Source organism: Aaosphaeria arxii (genome assembly GCF_010015735.1).
Source record: "Aaosphaeria arxii CBS 175.79 unplaced genomic scaffold BU24scaffold_12, whole genome shotgun sequence".
NCBI lineage: Eukaryota > Fungi > Ascomycota > Dothideomycetes > Pleosporales > Aaosphaeria > Aaosphaeria arxii.
This window is the reverse complement of record NW_022983485.1, coordinates 525,412-542,254: the sequence shown is the minus strand read 5'-3', so window position 1 is coordinate 542,254 and position 16,843 is coordinate 525,412. Positions and strand designations below refer to the sequence as shown.

Genomic DNA, 16,843 nt, shown 5'->3' with positions numbered 1-16,843 from the left:
CAGGATAGTGATGGAGATCCGAAGCAAAACAAGGGGTGATCCCAATTAACATGAGATCCATCACGAAGCTTACTCCTATCAAGTTTCATGTAGGCATTATTAGCCTGTCTATGTTGTGCTTTGGCAATGACGATATGAAAAGGAACAAAGAATTTCGAGAACTCATGTCTAAACCTTGTTCTTGAGCGACCGAGAAGAAAGCGCTCAAACGAGTGTTCTTTCATCATTGAACCAATATTAGTTTAGACAGCAAAAACAGCGCAGAAGCGAGCAACATCCTAGTTGCGAACTTCTGTGCTATCATCGAAAGCAAATGATAGAGAGCCGACGTGCCGAAATGTAAAGTTTGGTGATGCTCTGCTAACCTGAGGTCATTGTTTGTCTCCAAGCAAACACTACCCTTGTTGTCGCTAATTTTAGGCTACCAGGTCAATCATACCAATGTCGTGTCATTGCAGCACAAGTCTCTCTTCATACAGTCTTAATGTAAGGGGTTTGATACGGCAGTCTCTAGATTGTCATTTCTTGCTCCCCACTTTATTGTGGTCCCGGTAGCGAAGTTTAATGCGTGACTATTGCCCTGGCTTGAGGTTTGACGTTTTGGCATCTCTCTTTGTCGGCTGTCCCAAAGTCATGGCTGATTATACATCCCGTTCTTTATCCACTTGATTGCTCGAAAAGATGGAAAACATCGCTTCCCAACTTCTCAAACTTTCTTCAGATATCACTTTACTAGATTCCACATGCCCAAATCGAACACTTCACACAACCGCGAACGTGCGGATCTGGGTTCACCTCACCAGGTCCGGACGGAGCGGTCGGAAACAACAATATCTAACGAATACCCTACATACCAATTGCCGCCACAGTTTTGGGATAACCTCTCCAAGATCTGGCTCACCAAAAACGCTTTGAGAGAACTGAAGCGAAGGAACGAGCAGCAAGAGAAGCGGTTACCGCCTCCTCAATCACACCGACCAGTCACTCGAAGTTTCCCCGCAACAATTAGACGGTTTTCTCGCAAAGGGGGGCCAGACCTGTCTGATCTCAGAGGCGTATGCGCTCACTTCCTTGGGCCTACAAAGCTAACACCCGTTTAGTATCCAGAACCGAGACACCGTACAATGGGTTGCAATAAAGATAGCTCTCGCAGTCGCCGCACACATGGCACCAAAGATCGCTCTCGCAGTCGCCGCACACATGGCACCAAAGATCGCTCGCAAGCAAAGGATCCGAAAACTACCACAAGCTTTATTAAAAGCATAGGACCCTACGATAGGAACTTTGAACAGGCTCTTACGGATGGTGGCATATTCCACGATCAGTATCGCTTCCCTGATGGTCAGGTTAAACCAAAACCGGGAAACTGGGCTCTGATCAATGAAAGGGCATCGCAACGCCGGGAATCGCTATCATCATCAACTTTTTCGGATGCAGCATATGCGAAGTTCCTACAGATCACTGAAAATGCGAAGCACGAACACCAACTCACAACATCCGTGATTCCCATCATTGCAGGCGAAATCCGGGACGAAGATTGTGCTTCGGGAAAAATCCCTTTGACGAATCTAAGACAACTGACGGACGATATGTTTGTTCCTGGAAATCCGGACCTATACTACGGTGCTCGTCCGGAGCAACTTAATAAAAGGGTTCGAGATGATCTTTGCGACCTGATCATACCTTCAACTTTAACTAGTCTTCCCATTGCGCCAAACTTCTTCCTTCACGTGAAGGGTCCACTCGGCATGTTCCCTGTGGCTAAATCGCAAGCATTGTACGACGGCACACTAGGAGAACGAGGCCAAATCAGTTTAGAGTCTTGGATACAAGGTGGGACAGTATTTGACGACAACGCCCATACTATTACGGCGACATACCATAATGGCCTGCTCAGATTGTACTCAATACATTCTGCCCAGTCTAGTGATCACGGCGGCCGTCCTGAGTACCACATGAACTTCATCCAAGCGTACGCGATGGTAGGTGGTGCGGAACAATTCCGTCAGGGAGCGAGGGCGTTCAGAAATCTGCGGGACTATGCAGAAGAGCTTAGAAACGATGCAATCCGTCGAGCGAATGACAGGGTCCGAAGGATCGAGAGGGCTGAAGCGGAAGGTGTGGCAATTGAGGATCTACAGGTTGAGTCTTCAGGTAATCCACCCCCTGCCACTCCTGTCCAGGATGAAGGGGCCACTCCCGTCCAGGATGAAGGGACCACTCCCGTCCAGGATAAAGAGATCACTCCCGTCCGTGAGCGAGTAATGGAAGCTTTGGAAGATCAGTCGACACCATCGCGGAAACCCTCAGACCAACTCGATGAACACCAAGCAAAGCGTCGCAAGGTCAATTCGGCTTAATTTCTGGACATACAGAGTGGCTCCAAAACACGTCCTGGGTATCAAGGCTGTTTGTGGTTGTCGCGAGTTGCGATGAGGCCTGGCTCATCAGGTTGGACAACGTGGTGGTACGACATGCGGCATACACGGGGCTGGGTTCTTTCCAGAGCCTAGTGGTATGGGGTGTTCGTTGGACAATAGCCTCGGTGCTATGTGGTGGATCAAGAACTTTGAAAGGTATGGGGGCATATAGAGGGAGTGTTGTTTCTTAGGAAGGGCGGGATGTTTGATTTATCAAGTTTCTTAGATAGGTAATGGGTAATTAGATTTCTTTCTAAGCACGCATCGCTCAAGTGAAACCAGTGTGTCTGTCCATTCAGATGTCGTTGTACCAAATTGGACTTTCGTGGTTTTCTGCAGAGAGCCGACACGATGTTCGTGAAACCTTCAGGACTCTCGCGGAAATTGGACCAACGACAGTTTGAGGAATAACAGTCTACAGCTCATTTACCCAGTCATCTGCGCCACCCGAGTTGCAACAAGGCCGTAAATTGGAACACGATCTGATTGATAGTTTACGCCGTTCTTAGATCTCTTAAATTCAAATCTACGCCACAACTCGTTCCTAGCAATGCGGGGTAGCTTTCTGATTCACGATGATACGGCATGAGCGAAGGGAATGGTACGGTGCTTGGTCACGCTCTCCGGTATGTACTGTTTCGAACAGCTTTCTTCAAATGGATGGGTCTTGGTGTCGGGTAGTGATTGCATATGATAAGTAGAAGACCTTGGTGAACATTCGATGGCGGTTTAGGATAATGCGTTGCAGTTAGCATACGATCATGCTCGTCAGTATCAGTGAGGGAAGGTGAGGGAAGGTATGCGCGAGAAACTAGCGACGCTTGCGAAAGTTTATTGGTGTTTCTAATGGACGAGGGAAAATGACAGCAATGTGTTAAAGAAACCAGGAAAATATTATATTGAACAATGTGTGCTATAGTGAGAATTGAATATTGGCAATGATGAATTGTGTATCACCATCCCGCATGTACTTTCGAACCTCGGAGATCCGCCGCGTTCAAGAAAGGCTGAATCGGTGATTACAGAAGAACCATTAAAAGAAAAGGATGAAGAAGCAAAATCTAGCACAATACTATCGCACAATCATTGGATGCGGGCGGTAGAGAGGAAATGTGAAGCAAAGGCGCAAGGACGTCATCTCCTACCAACGCATTTTCCCTTTGCCTTTCCCTCCAGAGGAACCATTCACGGGACTCAGAGGTGGGAAAGAATCCTCAGCATCCTTCCTGCTTTGCTCTTCTGCGAGGCTTAATTGGAGAGCGAACTCTAGATCAGACAACTCGCTCTCTTTGCTCGATCCCCCGTTGGCGCGCGCTCCTCCAGTTGGGCTGGCCTTCGAGCGCGGTGGTGACTTGCGGCCTTTGGCATACTTGATCGGGATATCAAGGCCAAGGTCATTAGCGGAATCATCGTAACCGTAAGAGTCAGACGAGTTCTCTTGCAAGCTGAGGCGGATGGCTTCAGCGATGTCAGCATCGAGCTCTTGATCGCCCACCAGAGTAGGCGAGGAAGCTTGTCCAGAGACACTTGGCTCCGGTGTGATTGTCGTGCTTGACAGAGCGCTGCTGGTTTCGCTTTCTTGCCGTTTCTTCTTCTCGTTCTCCAGGCTCTCCTGGGACAACATAGCAGCATACGCGAGCGCCTCGTCTTCGTCAGCAAGTAAATCGACGCCGAACCGCCCAGCCAAGCGCTCCGCCTGCCGGTCTCGCTCGACTTTCTCTCGTTCAAGTTCGTACTGCTCGTTCGCGATGTAGTCTTTGAGGTTCGTCCTGCCGGTGCCCGAGAACCGTTCTACAGCAGTGTTGCTACCTCGTTCCGAGTGTCGGAGTCTGCGCTTGTTGCTCTTGAACTGATCCGCTGCAGAGGAGCTGTAGCTCCAGTATCGGATCTGATTACCAAGGGAAACCGCACCACGTAATGTTGTCGGATCGGGATCCACGCATATGGCTCCAGCAGCATACATGTTGATTCCCACCCCGTGTACCGAAGCTTGAGCTTGGACAAGCCGTCTGCGGGCTCGGGACGAGAAGCGGGAGTTCAGTGTCTTGATCGGTTGCATGCTAGACGCCAACGGATCCCAAGCTTGAACTAGGCCGTCGTTGCCTCCGTGTATGAGGTGCAATGCGGTGAGACCAAGACATGATATCTCAGGCGATTCGGTATAGATAATGCGGATTGGGTCGATGCTATTCACGTAATCCACGCTACGAGAAAAGGGGGCACGTACGTCCCAGAGAAGGACAACACCATTCAGAGTTCCAGCAGCAATGAAGCGGCCGCGTTGTCCTGGAATATCTGCAGGTGAAGCCGGCTGGCTAGCCACTGACATAGGGGAAGCGTACGGCGACGATGCAGTGGATGTAGTCGAAAAGCCAAGGGCCGGATCTTCTGACATTGTCATGGTGGCGAATGTCGAAATGTCCAGTGTGGTCGCGGAAATGCGAACCATTTTGAGACCCCCGAAACTAAGTAGAGAGCATCGCCATTCCTCTACCAAGTTCTCCCTTTCAGGTGAGCTGGATGTAGATATGGACGAGTCGCTCCTTATACGTTCCGTAGATGCTACGTGAGATGAGATTGGCGTCGCCGAACCGCCAAAAATCGATGCGTTGTGTCGTGCGGCAACGCCATTCGGAATAGGGAAGCTCCTGTTCTTTTCCACTGATTTCCATCGTGTATACCTCTTGATCTCCGCCGTCTCATCTTGCCCAAGCCCACACTGGAAGACGACCATAGCTTCTCCGGCATAGTGTCCGTCGTCACCCGCAAAATCTACCTCAAGGCGTCGGCGCATATCCCAGCCAAGGCAGGAAGCACGGAAATCCTTGGGTTGCTTTCGAATAAATGACCGGATCTCTTTCGTTTCTGCCGCAACTTGGTCTTTACTCAAGCACATGCTATCCCAGGAAGTTCGAGGCGAGTAGCTGCCATCGGTCTCGCTATCATTGTAAGGGTCGGGCCGCGCTGTACGCCTACTAGGCTCAATGAGATTCCAGTAGGCCGTTCGACCCGTAGTCCAGGCGTGATGTTCTAAATGCTCTATTTCTTGACTTTGGGGGGCGGTATTGCGGATAGGAAACTTGGTCAGATAGAAGAGCTCGCCCAAGGCGTTCAGGGCAACGGCCCAGATCCGGTTCTGCGCTTGCCTCTTAAGGGAGTAATTCTCATCGACGACAATTGACACAACCGGCACACCGGGGCTTAGCACCCAGCGTGCCGTGAGTTCGCCGCGCTGGAGCCGTTGACCACGAAGCCCATCAGTACCAACAGAGCAGGCCGTCACAACGCCTGCAGCGGATCCCATCATCATGCCGATAAGGCCTTCGGATAATGACGGAATAGTACTTGATTTTGCAAGCCAGACGCTGCAGATAGAACCACCATCAACGCCAAGCTTGGGAACCCCTGCTTCTGGCATAGAAAGGTCGGTAGGTTGTGCGATGAAGCGACCACGCAATTCTTCTACTGATCGGTAGTAGCAGGAGCCCTCAGGGCAGCCCTGACCATATATCATTCCGTACGGCTGCGAGATATCCATGACGTTTGGCCGTCCAACGATTTCACCTGCGCCCAGACCCCACTCGGCAACTCCGGGGAAGCGCTCAGAGAACTGGCTGTAGAAGTTGGGATCACTGCGACCCCATGGATCTACTTTTCCACTAGTCGGGTCGCTGCTGGTGACCAATCCAACGTCATCAGCACCGTGAACGAATCGAGGAAGTCGCTTGTTCAACCCAGCACCAAATGTAGCATGCAGGTGGTTTATAGTGGCAAATGTCTCTGCGTTGTACATGATAATGGGAGCTGGAGTCTGAGTGTGGCCCAAACGCGCTGAGGTGACGGTGGATGGTGCTTGAATAGGTTTGCCTCTTGCCATGGAGCGCAGTGATCTCGTACGGACTATGTATTCGGTCCTCCACGAAGTCAATGCCATTAGTCTGGCGAATGATCGCTTCTCCGATCGGACGTAGTCCCCAGCATCCTCGGCACCCAGTCGCACCTCAGGATCAATAAGAGCTTCAGGTCCAGGGAAGTAGCGAGCAAAGGCAACTTGCCACGCATGCGGGGTGGTGACGAGAGAATTGAATCGGCGCGATACGAGAGAGACAGCAGCGAGGTCATTTGGAGAAAGATGGGATAGAGCATGCGTTAGGATTTCTAGAGTCAGGTTAGCATTGGGAAGTGAATGGACAGTCGCGGTAACTCACCATTTGGCAAATCAGTAATTGGGGAAGCCATGTCGCCAGGCTTCCTAGGCTTCTTAATAACCTCAAAGATCGGACCTTCCGAGCGTTTCTTGACAGATGAAGTCAAGGCATTCTCATATTCCGAAATTCGATCGCGGGGCTCCCGGAGTGGGGTGAAATTGCCGTTCAGTCGCGCGGACTCATCCGCAAGAACGCGTTCAGGGGAACGCGTAAATGAACTGGTGCGGCTTCCATTTGAGAGTCGCCACGAGTCTCTCTGCTCCTCATGCTGAGGAGGCAGGGACGTTGGGCGATCATCGAAGTGGAGAATTCCATGCTGGGAAATTGTAGAGCTGTTATCGAGGGGTGGTTCGGGGGGCAAATCGTTCTTGAATGCGGTGGACGGGTCTGGTTGCATAAAAATTGAAATAGGTTAAAGAGTTATTCGCAATTGACCGAGCTGGTTCGTGTTGCTCAGTCGTGAATTAAGGAGTCAGTGGCTGCTGGTAATCGAGAGTTTTTGGTTGTCTATGATGACGAAGTTGAAGGCTCAGAAGAAAGGTTTTGGATAGGTGACTAAGCTCTGGTGTTCGTCCTTTGGCTTTACCCGAATGGGATCTCGAGAGAAGCCCTGAACAATCCGCGTCACTTTCGGCACCGGTTCTCGGCGACGAGCGGTTCACTCTTAATTACACTATGTCTATTCTCTAATCGTCTATACCCGTGCAGCAGTGATGATATATCATTGGATCTTACTATGTTCCTCGTGGACATTGCCAAAATTGTACTAGAAAAAGGAAGAGTATGTACAGAATAGAAAACGCCAATGGACCCGAAGGCTATCATGGCACATACAGCCGTGAATAAGCCTGGACATTGGTCCTGCAGCAAACACAGGTTGTATAGTTCTTAGACGCCAACCCAACTCTACACTCGTCGCATAATGACAAACACCCACATGGCCAGACCAGAACTGTACGTGGGCTCAATTGGCAAACAACGCATTGAGGACCTTCAGACCCCATTCCCTCGGCACCACTATCCCAGGTGCCGGCTTTGCTCGTGCCCTGCTCATCGATCTTTCGTTTGTTGAGGATGAACTCTTCCAAGACCTGTTCCTCTTCTTCCGAAGTCATATTACTGCCACCTGCTAGCGTGATTGGCAATCGCGACGAAGTTAGGACTCTAGCTTCCTCGCGCTCGATCAATTGACGATAACGAGAGCGTGTCATGATTCCAGGTTCCTGGAGATGACGGGCCAATAGTCGTGCTTCCTGCCGATCTTCATCGGTCTTTGGGTCTAGAAGATGCGACAAACGTGCCAAATCAATTGTGCTTTCCGGCTGAACTGATGACTCCCGCTCATTGTCATAGGGCCAGTTTTGCGTAGGCGTTCGTTGGCCATCATCACTAACATCTGACCACTCGTCTTCTGTGGCGGCAGTATCCAGTGATACGACACTTGTTGTATCGTCGTCAAGTGGTGGGACGTAGTCGCCACTCATATCGACCTCACTCCAACGGCCTCCGCGTTTCCACCAGTTATACAGATAGTCAGTAATGTGTTCCTCCACCATGGGAGTTCCCATTTCTTCATAGACGCCGTTTTCGCGAAGTTTTTCGCGAACAACGTTCTCCAGATCTGCTGTCAGAGCGGGCTTGAAACGTGTATTCTCATCGACGTACAACCACGGCTCTGTAGGAGTAGCAAACCTAGCAGGGGCATTGCGGGAGGCATGGCCTTGTCGTTTCTCCACTGACACATTGCCAGCGATCTGGCGAAGCCACCTAGGGCAATACGTGATCCGCACCGTTCGCAAGACCGATATGATGACTCGGGCATGGATAGCCATGAGAAGACGGGATATGCTTCTCAGGAAATGGTAGGCCAAGGTCCAGCGACCTCGGCGCTGTTGTAATCCGACCCCATTATCTCTGCCAGCGGCACGAGTGGCATCGGACACTGCAGTTGCACTTTTGGTTTTTCTTTCTCGAGCGTAGCCGGATGCAGATTGGGAGACATCGCTGCTGGCCTTGTCCAAAACCTCGATACCTTCAGCCATTGCATCTCCATGCAATTCACGAGGAATGTTGGTGAGGCTCTGTCGGAACGTCCGTTGCCGTGCAATCAGCTCTTGAAGCCTCTTCTTCTCTAGCCAAGTCATGGAATTCACATTCACCCTTGTCCCTTCGTTCAGATAGACAGCCTCGCTTGCAGCTGTCAGCACAGTGAAGCCGACTTTCAGAATGGCAGTGTAGAAGTCCTCATGCCAGTTGATCGTTAGAGGAGTAATTGCGGACAGATGAATGTTGGCATGTAGATTCTCGTATGCAACTGAAAACCTTTCTCGCCACGTCAACGAGGCAGGCTGATTGGGAGGTGGAGAGAGGACGGTTAGTGCAAATGCCAAAGAATATATGGTTCCACACGCAACTATGCCGATTATGATGAGAAGATGCGGGATGAAGCCCACAATGCATACAGTCGGAAACCTCAGAATACCGATCGCAGCACCATGTTGCGAGTCTAACATGGCAAATCGCAAGAAGCTCCAGAGGAATGCTGACATGTATGCGATGCCCCAGATGCCAGTGGTCACAAGGCGAAAACGTGCCCTTAGGCCAGCAATTGCAAGGACATTGCTTGTAAGGTGACTGAAACTGGATATGACAGAAATCAGTAGTACCTCAGGCGGGACATTCGCGAAAGAAGAGAGAGTAGCACGTGAGACTGTGAGTGAAGTCCCATCTGGAGTGAAGACGGGCTTTGGCTTCCAGAATCGAGCAGTATCTAAAGCAAAAGGCTTTGTGACAACCGCCTCGGCCTCTGCAAATGCAAGAGAATGTTCGAAAATGGTCATGCCGACTTCAGGCAAGGGCTGGCGACCCTGCAATGCACAGGCAAGCGTCTCGATGAACTGACTGAAGCCCAGCGACAGAAACAGCGGCCAGAGAAGGGCCAAAGATCCTGCAGTGCGTGTTGAGCCTGCGTCCAGGGGGAACATATTCACAGCCTTGCAGGAGATCGCAGGGTCTTCTCCAAATAGCAAGAGAGAGCTTGCCCACCACAGGAACCCCCCTTCCCCCGCAAAATCAGTGTCTAATCGTCTCCCGGTAGCTCCGTACTGCATTATCGACCAGTCGGGCGATGTTTGACAGTGAATCGCCCGGAGGAGACTTTGAATCCGGTACACAAACAACAGCGTAGGTAGAATGTATAAGGCGAACCGGAGATAGATACGGTTGAACGAGAGTGGGACACGGCTAGATGCGTAGAAATGGGTTCGATTCAGCAAGATAGCCTAACATTACATGTCAGTAACCAATCGCGAACACAGACACTTGCTTTTCTTGAAACTCACTGTTGCAAACGTAGTTATCGCCCACTTCGATGTAATGTAGGTGAATACAGTTCCAATGTTTTTCAAGGATTGGAAAAGTCCCGACTCATCCTGGGAGCTTGCAACGGCACTTGCTGCAGCTGCCGCCGACTGCTGAACGAATGTGCTTCCCGTCATGGCGGCGGTACTGTTCGTAATGTTGACGGATGTTGGTTCCGCAATTATGCTACCGCCCGACAACATCTTGCCCATGTCAAGATTCTCCGCATATATACCGGCTTTAGCGAGTAGGCGTGGGAAGACGAGGAGAAGATCCGCCGGTGAGGGTAGGTACGAGGTCGCGTTTGCGAACGAGGATGGCGGCCGTTCCATGGTGTCAGGGGACAAAGATTCGCCAGTAACTCAAGTCAGTCGCATGTGAAGTGGCGATAGGAAGACCTTCGCGACTCGACTATCTGTGCATATGCATCTCACCAACTGTTTTCCATCCAAAAGATGGTTGCGGAGAGTGATGCGGTGGCAGTCATGAAGTTGCGACCTCATCTATCGTCATATCCGATAGGCGGACGAAACTCCTGGAGTCGCAACCCACGCTAGTCTATTTTAGGTAGCTTCACTCCGCGTCCTGAAAACGCGGGCAAAGAGACATTCGGTTAAGGTTTCCGAAGTCTGGCCTGCCTTTGATATTTGCTTCAAAAAAAAGGCGTGTAATGATGTGAGGAATCTATCTCATGGGAGTCATAACGAATTGTAATTTGTAACTTTCCCCCTACTTTTCGCCTACGGCTGGTTGACAGTCAGTCGTCTTTTACAGACGCATGTGAAAGATAGCCTTTTCCTAGGGTTTACTCATTATTGGCCATTTCGAGAGCAACCGTTAAATTCTGAGCAGCCAGTTACAGTTGAGATTGATCTGCATTTCAGGCTCACGTGCCAATCTGACGCGCCCTTTGATCATTTATCACCATGTACGATTTAAAAGTGAGCTCAAGTGGTACCAAATTATTCTTCAATCTCAGATAAGTTGAATCATCAAAACCCCAAGTTCGAAGACATGGCACGCCCAGAGAGCATAGAGGGAGGTTGCCTTTGTGGAGCAATTAGATTCAAGGTCACATTTCCGCAGGAGGAGGATTGGCCTCCACAGGGCGTACGTTGCAGTCCATCCCAATGCTCGTAGGCTTGCTAACGAAGACCAGAACGGCGTCTGCCAATGTACAATGTGCCGCAAACACGGAGGAAGCGTATTACCGCAGAATGTAGCCTTCCCCAGGTCAAACGTGTCACCGCCTTTGGAGGCAAATGCTACCTATAAGAAATATCAGTCGTCCACACATTGCTCACGGGGTTTCTGTAGCACCTGTGGAAGCGCTTTGACGTTTGACGAGCATGGATCCAATACGATCGAAATCAATATTGGAGCATTCGATGAGGAAGTACTTTGTGGACGGCGAGACGAGGCAAATGCATGGGAGGACGGGTATGGTCGTCATGTGCCAAGGGTTGGAGGTGTAGGAAAGGAACTTTGTTACCCAAAGTACCACATTTATGTGGAGAACGCGATTCCGGGGGTAACAGATGATTTCCCTGGACCAAAATATCTACTGGGGAGAGAGGGTGGCAAGGCGTTTACAGAGAAGCCGCCAGAGCGAAAGTAGCATACTTGATGACTCCTATGTAGTGTCTTCCGTACCATCTCCATCGAAACGAATTGGCCACACTCTCCACTCTGTTTGTCTCAATGCGATTGAACTAGAGAGGTGATCTTTGGAGCTATGTTTAGTCACGGTGGAGCTGGGAAAACAATTGAAGAGAAGAGCGCAAACTTGTGTGACTCAAAGAACGATACACAGCAGTATCCTGAACGCAACGAGATCTGAAATGGGAATCCACCGCCGTCCGGAACGGGTGCCGCTCGCTTCACAAGCATGTACAGTACTTTGGATTGCTTGGTAGAGGTATGGTCCAGACTGGAGATGGCATGGGCAGCTGCAGGGAATCGCAGGGGGATAATGGAAGTGCAGTTGCAGATAATATATGGATTGCGGAGGCTCGGGTTCAATGAACTGTCTGGTGCTCCGTAGAAGAACGGTGTATCGTGACTCAACATGGGATCTATGCTGATATTGGATTTTTCCATAACTTATCCTACCTCGTAGCTTATGAGCTATGAATCGCAGGGCGATCAAAAGGAACAGAGTACCTATGATCGATGACCTAGGTATATACCTAGTTAGCGGAATTTGCGGGGGCAAGGAACCGCAGTATGACATGACTTCAGAACCCCCAAGATTGTTAAAAACATGGATTGTTAATTGGCCTACGGCAAGGGAGGAAAAAATTGTCTGGCTGGGGGAGCGAGGTGCGTTAAACCACCTATACTGTAGTAGGTAGAGACTAGAGTAGTGCTGCAGGAGGAGGAGCAGGAGGAGGTGGGGAAAAGATGGCAGGCGAAAGGTGAGGGCAAGGGTGCCAATGGCCGCAATGTGCCACCCGCGCTAAGTTAAGCCTAGCCGATCGCGGCCTCTCTTTCATCATCAAAACCAGCCAGTCCAATCCGTCGTCCGGGTGTGCGTGCGAAAAGAATTTCTTCCTCTGATCTTGAGTCACCTCTACTATCAATCAACCCATTCACCAATCTCCCCTACCATTCAAATACCCCCATCAATCCTCCCTTCCATCCTTCAACCTTCAATCCCAAATCTCATCTCACATTCCCACATCATGTGCCCTCCCGTCGAAGATACGCCTGTCAATGGCACCAACGGTCAAGCAAACGGCTCCAATGGTACCAACGGCGACCACCCAGGCTTCCGTGCCATCCAGTCCTCGCACAACCCCCATTCCAATCACAAGAGCCCGTACCAGCCTGTCGGCGACTTCTTGAGCAATGTCTCCAACTTCAAGATCATTGAGTCCAGTACGTTTCCATCTTCCAAGCTGTCGCGTGCTGTCTGCCTTACCTCCGGAGATTGCCGTTTCTCATCGACATTGCAATCTATTCGGGGCGAGTCCGAAGCCGTCGGACGACCCTCCCGCCAATGAAGACATGTGTTAACAACATTCACAGCCCTCAGAGAAGGCGAGCAATTTAGCAACGCATACTTTGACCTCGAAGCCAAGATCAAGATCGCCAAAGCGCTGGACGAGTTTGGCGTCGATTACATCGAGCTCACCAGCCCTGCTGCTTCGGAGCAGTCCCGCTTGGACTGCGAGGCCATCTGCAAGCTCGGATTGAAGGCCAAGATCCTTACCCACGTCCGATGCCATCTCGAAGATGCCAAGATCGCCGTCGAGACTGGTGTTGACGGCCTCGATGTCGTCATTGGAACCAGCAGCTACCTCCGCGAGCACTCCCACGGAAAGGATATGACATACATCAAGAACACTGCCATTGAGGTCATCGAATACGTCAAGTCCAAGGGCAAGGAGATTCGATTCTCCTCCGAGGACTCCTTCCGATCCGATTTGGTCGACTTGCTCTCAATCTACTCTGCTGTCGACAAGGTCGGCGTCAACCGTGTTGGTATCGCTGATACCGTTGGATGCGCTTCCCCAAGGCAGGTTTACGACCTGATCAGGACTTTGAGGGGTGTTGTGAGCTGCGACATTGAGACCCATTTCCACGTAAGTCAATAGAAAATAGCCCATCAGAGGATCCCGCTAACAGCATCTCAGAACGACACCGGATGCGCCGTTGCCAACGCATACTGCGCTTTGGAGGCCGGTGCCACCCACATCGACACCTCCGTTCTCGGTATTGGCGAGCGTAACGGTATCACTCCTTTGGGCGGTTTGATGGCTCGCATGATTGTTGCCGATCGCGACTACGTTTTGTCCAAGTACAAGCTTCACAAGCTCAAGGAGGTTGAGGATTTGGTTGCCGATCTTGTTGAGGTCAACATTCCCTTCAACAACTACATCACCGGTTTCTGTGCCTTCACCCAGTAAGTTCACCGATGCGCCGCAGAAGAATTATGTACTCACAACCATCTAGCAAAGCTGGTATTCACGCTAAGGCTATCCTTAACAACCCCTCAACTTATGAGATCATCAACCCCGCCGATTTTGGAATGTCCCGATACGTCCACTTCGCTAGCAGACTCACTGGCTGGAATGCCATCAAGAGCCGTGCCGATCAGCTAGGTTTGAACATGACCGATGCTCAATACAAGGAGTGCACAGCCAAGATCAAGGCTCTCGCCGATGTCCGCAAGATCGGTCTCGATGACACAGATTCGATCATCCGTACCTACCACCAGAACCTTCACAGCGAGGTAGAGAAGCCTTTGCTTGAGGGTCTCTCCGCAGAGGAGGAGCAGAAGTTCCAAGAGGCAGAGAAGAGCTTGGGCGGAGTCCCTGAGAAGCGCCAGTTGGACCAGACCGCGGATGCGGAGGCTGAAGTGCCGGCTGCTAAGAAGACAAGATCGGCCGCAGTTGCATAGAGGATTCAGGACCAGCGGTCAGAGTCTTTCGGAGTTTTGTGAACCTAAATTTTCATTTCCTGGGGCCATGTTTGGGCATTTCTAGCATCCGGTTACGGAAAAGTTCCCTGTTTAGATACCTCGCTATGAACGGGCGATGTTCATATATCCTGACATATCAAAAAGCTAATACGCTTTGACGTCGATAGTCAAAAGAACACAGTGTATTTTATTTCCCAATCTGGTGCCTACATTGCAATAATGTGATGCATTACTTGTGGATTCTAGCTTGACATTGAGACTCAATTCCAGTCAATCAAGTAACTCCTATGTAGTCTTACTCATTCGGGACTCGGGGACTCGAGTCTCGATCTTCGGGGGAGTCGGTGTAGCACCAAACCAGACCACGTGAGCAATTCCGGCTAAGCTAGTTATCCTGATCCCTGCAGGGTCCTCCTACTCCTTGTCCTAGTCCTGGGCCTGCGGGACCGAACTTTCGTTTAAACTTATTATTGCCTCTCCCCTCCAGATACTCCTCTCCTCAATCTCCTTTCAGAAGACTACAAACGAAACACTTTGACAGTCGCCACCATGAGTACTACCGCCACAATCACGCAGGCTCCCACTATCACGGCGGAAAACGTCCAACGCCTCTTCCCAGAAGTCAATACAGCGATCATTGGCGGATCGCACAACTCCGCCCGCAATGACAACGACATGGAGGGGTACGATGAGGAGCAGATCAAGTTGATGGATGAGGTCTGCATTGTCCTTGACGAGGACGACATCCCCATTGGCAGCGCAAGCAAGAAAGTTTGTAAGCTATCCATACAGTCCTCAGCTAGGTGGGACGGTCAAGCTGATAGTTCTTTGTACAGGCCACTTGATGGAGAACATCGATCGAGGATTGCTCCACCGCGCATTCTCCGTTTTCCTCTTCGACTCTCAGAACCGCCTCCTCCTACAACAGCGCGCCACCGAGAAGATCACCTTCCCCGATATGTGGACCAACACCTGCTGCTCCCACCCTCTAGGTATTCCCGGAGAGACTGGCGTTGGGCTTGATTCCTCCGTACAAGGTGTTCGACGCGCCGCAGTGCGCAAACTGGATCAGGAATTGGGTATCAAGGCCGAGCAAGTCCCAATTGACGATTTCAAGTTCCTCACGAGGATACACTACAAGTCTCCCAGTGACGGCAAGTGGGGCGAGCACGAGAGTGAGTAAATTGCTGCATACATTGGAGTCAATTGCTCACATATTACAGTCGACTACATTCTGTTCATCAAGGCTGATGTCGACACCGACATCAACCCTAACGAGGTTCGAGACTCGCGTTTCGTTTCTCAGGAGGATTTGAGGACCATGTTCCAGGACAAGTCATTGAAATTCACACCGTGGTTCAAACTCATTTGCGAGAGCATGCTGTATGAGTGGTGGGACCATCTTGACTCTGGTCTGGAGAAGTACTTGGGCGAGAAGGAGATCCGCCGAATGTAGTGTCAGAGCGCGCGGGCTGACAGAGGGGATTACGAGTAATGGACCGAAAACTTGCATAAAGGAAACAGTGCCATTGGTGCGCTGCTGAGAGTCTGAGACACATCCGAACGGTCTGCAGGACCTGATTTCAATAGATACCATACGAGTACGGCGAAAATGATACAAACTACACACCCTGACAAATGACGTTCCTTTCATGCAGCATTGATCCCGAGGAATGCAGTGGGTGGCTTTATCTGTCGTGCGTGACCAGTCGGCTCTCTCCTATCACTATCTGTGAATGACCGAACGACGTGGCAAGCGATCTGCATTCCCCGCAGCGAACGCATACTCTTCTCAGACATAGTCCTCGTAGAACGGAGAGGAGATCCCGCCCTATCCAATGCGTTTGTGATTACCTTATGCATCAAGGCGGAAGACTGTTGAATGCTGCAATGTACCATACCTCGTACTTGCTATTCACAGTAATTGTTTTCTTGAAGCGGTTTAGCAATTGATAACGTGTGCTGTGCAGGAGCATTGCCCGTCACGCATTCCTCTAGCTAGTTGCAGCAAGTACTACCGACTACTGGTCAACAACCTGCAACTCTCCATCCACCACCCCACACTTCCTGACGATGTCGTCTCGTATCTCGTTCTTAGTGTTCACGATGGAGGGACAATGCCTCCACTCTTTACTATCTTATCGCTAACAAGGCTGAGTGTGTTCAGCTTTGATACGATACAGCTGGTTGCTCTAAGCCTCACGATGGCGGCGGCAGTATCCCCAAGATGATGCTCTAAGATTATTGAAGCTGATCCACGGCTACACCCGCGGCGCCCTTGAGGAATGGTAACAGCTAATCAACAACAGCCAAGATCCCGCCCGGGACAAACAATGGCCTCCACCTTCACGCTGTGGGCTAGTGGACGTTGCAAGGGTGTGGGCGGAACGTATATCAAGCCTGCATCTTCCTTCCATCTTCAAGGAACT

The 16,843-nt window shown here is 50.7% G+C and overlaps 5 protein-coding genes across 5 annotated transcripts; 4 read left to right on the top strand and 1 right to left on the bottom strand.

The window, feature by feature from the left end:
• The first annotated feature begins 486 nt into the window (after positions 1-486).
• Positions 487-2,656, top strand: BU24DRAFT_455168 (uncharacterized protein). The gene is made up of 2 exons (XM_033531357.1): positions 487-1,055; positions 1,101-2,656. The coding sequence occupies exons 1-2, from the start codon at positions 744-746 to the stop codon at positions 2,358-2,360; spliced, it is 1,572 nt and encodes a 523-aa protein (XP_033378326.1). The 5' UTR covers positions 487-743; the 3' UTR covers positions 2,361-2,656.
• Positions 2,657-3,235: 579 nt separating this feature from the next.
• On the bottom strand, positions 3,236-10,482 carry BU24DRAFT_455167 (uncharacterized protein). The gene is made up of 6 exons (XM_033531356.1): positions 9,970-10,482; positions 7,566-9,909; positions 7,463-7,476; positions 7,364-7,394; positions 6,629-7,015; positions 3,236-6,578 (listed from the first exon to the last, which is right to left on the bottom strand). The coding sequence occupies exons 1-6, from the start codon at positions 10,318-10,320 to the stop codon at positions 3,562-3,564; spliced, it is 6,144 nt and encodes a 2,047-aa protein (XP_033378325.1). The 5' UTR covers positions 10,321-10,482; the 3' UTR covers positions 3,236-3,561.
• A 357-nt stretch (positions 10,483-10,839) lies between these two features.
• Positions 10,840-11,638, top strand: BU24DRAFT_428024 (uncharacterized protein). Its single transcript, XM_033529375.1, has 2 exons — positions 10,840-11,098; positions 11,148-11,638. Exons 1-2 carry the CDS (start codon positions 11,003-11,005, stop codon positions 11,604-11,606), a joined length of 555 nt encoding a protein of 184 aa, XP_033378324.1. The 5' UTR covers positions 10,840-11,002; the 3' UTR covers positions 11,607-11,638.
• Positions 11,639-12,498: 860 nt separating this feature from the next.
• Positions 12,499-14,610, top strand: BU24DRAFT_379247 (homocitrate synthase). Its single transcript, XM_033524688.1, has 4 exons — positions 12,499-12,868; positions 13,019-13,575; positions 13,627-13,895; positions 13,946-14,610. The coding sequence occupies exons 1-4, from the start codon at positions 12,673-12,675 to the stop codon at positions 14,391-14,393; spliced, it is 1,470 nt and encodes a 489-aa protein (XP_033378323.1). The 5' UTR covers positions 12,499-12,672; the 3' UTR covers positions 14,394-14,610.
• A 241-nt stretch (positions 14,611-14,851) lies between these two features.
• BU24DRAFT_428022 (isopentenyl-diphosphate delta isomeras-like protein 1) lies at positions 14,852-16,053 on the top strand. Its single transcript, XM_033529374.1, has 3 exons — positions 14,852-15,189; positions 15,251-15,589; positions 15,638-16,053. Exons 1-3 carry the CDS (start codon positions 14,964-14,966, stop codon positions 15,868-15,870), a joined length of 798 nt encoding a protein of 265 aa, XP_033378322.1. The 5' UTR covers positions 14,852-14,963; the 3' UTR covers positions 15,871-16,053.
• Positions 16,054-16,843: the final 790 nt, after the last annotated feature.

Coding starts and splice junctions, on each gene's coding strand:
- BU24DRAFT_455168 (XM_033531357.1), top strand. CDS start 744: ATGCCCAAATCGAACACTTCACACAACCGCGAACGTGCGGATCTGGGT. Junction 1,056..1,100: donor ACCTGTCTGATCTCAGAGGC/GTATGCGCTCAC, acceptor ACACCCGTTTAG/TATCCAGAACCGAGACACCG.
- BU24DRAFT_455167 (XM_033531356.1), bottom strand. CDS start 10,320: ATGGAACGGCCGCCATCCTCGTTCGCAAACGCGACCTCGTACCTACCC. Junction 7,016..7,363: donor CAATGTCCACGAGGAACATA/GTAAGATCCAAT, acceptor TTATGCAACCAG/ACCCGTCCACCGCATTCAAG. Junction 6,579..6,628: donor AATTACTGATTTGCCAAATG/GTGAGTTACCGC, acceptor ACCTGACTCTAG/AAATCCTAACGCATGCTCTA.
- BU24DRAFT_428024 (XM_033529375.1), top strand. CDS start 11,003: ATGGCACGCCCAGAGAGCATAGAGGGAGGTTGCCTTTGTGGAGCAATT. Junction 11,099..11,147: donor AGGATTGGCCTCCACAGGGC/GTACGTTGCAGT, acceptor AACGAAGACCAG/AACGGCGTCTGCCAATGTAC.
- BU24DRAFT_379247 (XM_033524688.1), top strand. CDS start 12,673: ATGTGCCCTCCCGTCGAAGATACGCCTGTCAATGGCACCAACGGTCAA. Junction 13,576..13,626: donor ACATTGAGACCCATTTCCAC/GTAAGTCAATAG, acceptor ACAGCATCTCAG/AACGACACCGGATGCGCCGT. Junction 13,896..13,945: donor GGTTTCTGTGCCTTCACCCA/GTAAGTTCACCG, acceptor ACAACCATCTAG/CAAAGCTGGTATTCACGCTA.
- BU24DRAFT_428022 (XM_033529374.1), top strand. CDS start 14,964: ATGAGTACTACCGCCACAATCACGCAGGCTCCCACTATCACGGCGGAA. Junction 15,190..15,250: donor CAGCGCAAGCAAGAAAGTTT/GTAAGCTATCCA, acceptor TTCTTTGTACAG/GCCACTTGATGGAGAACATC. Junction 15,590..15,637: donor CAAGTGGGGCGAGCACGAGA/GTGAGTAAATTG, acceptor CACATATTACAG/TCGACTACATTCTGTTCATC.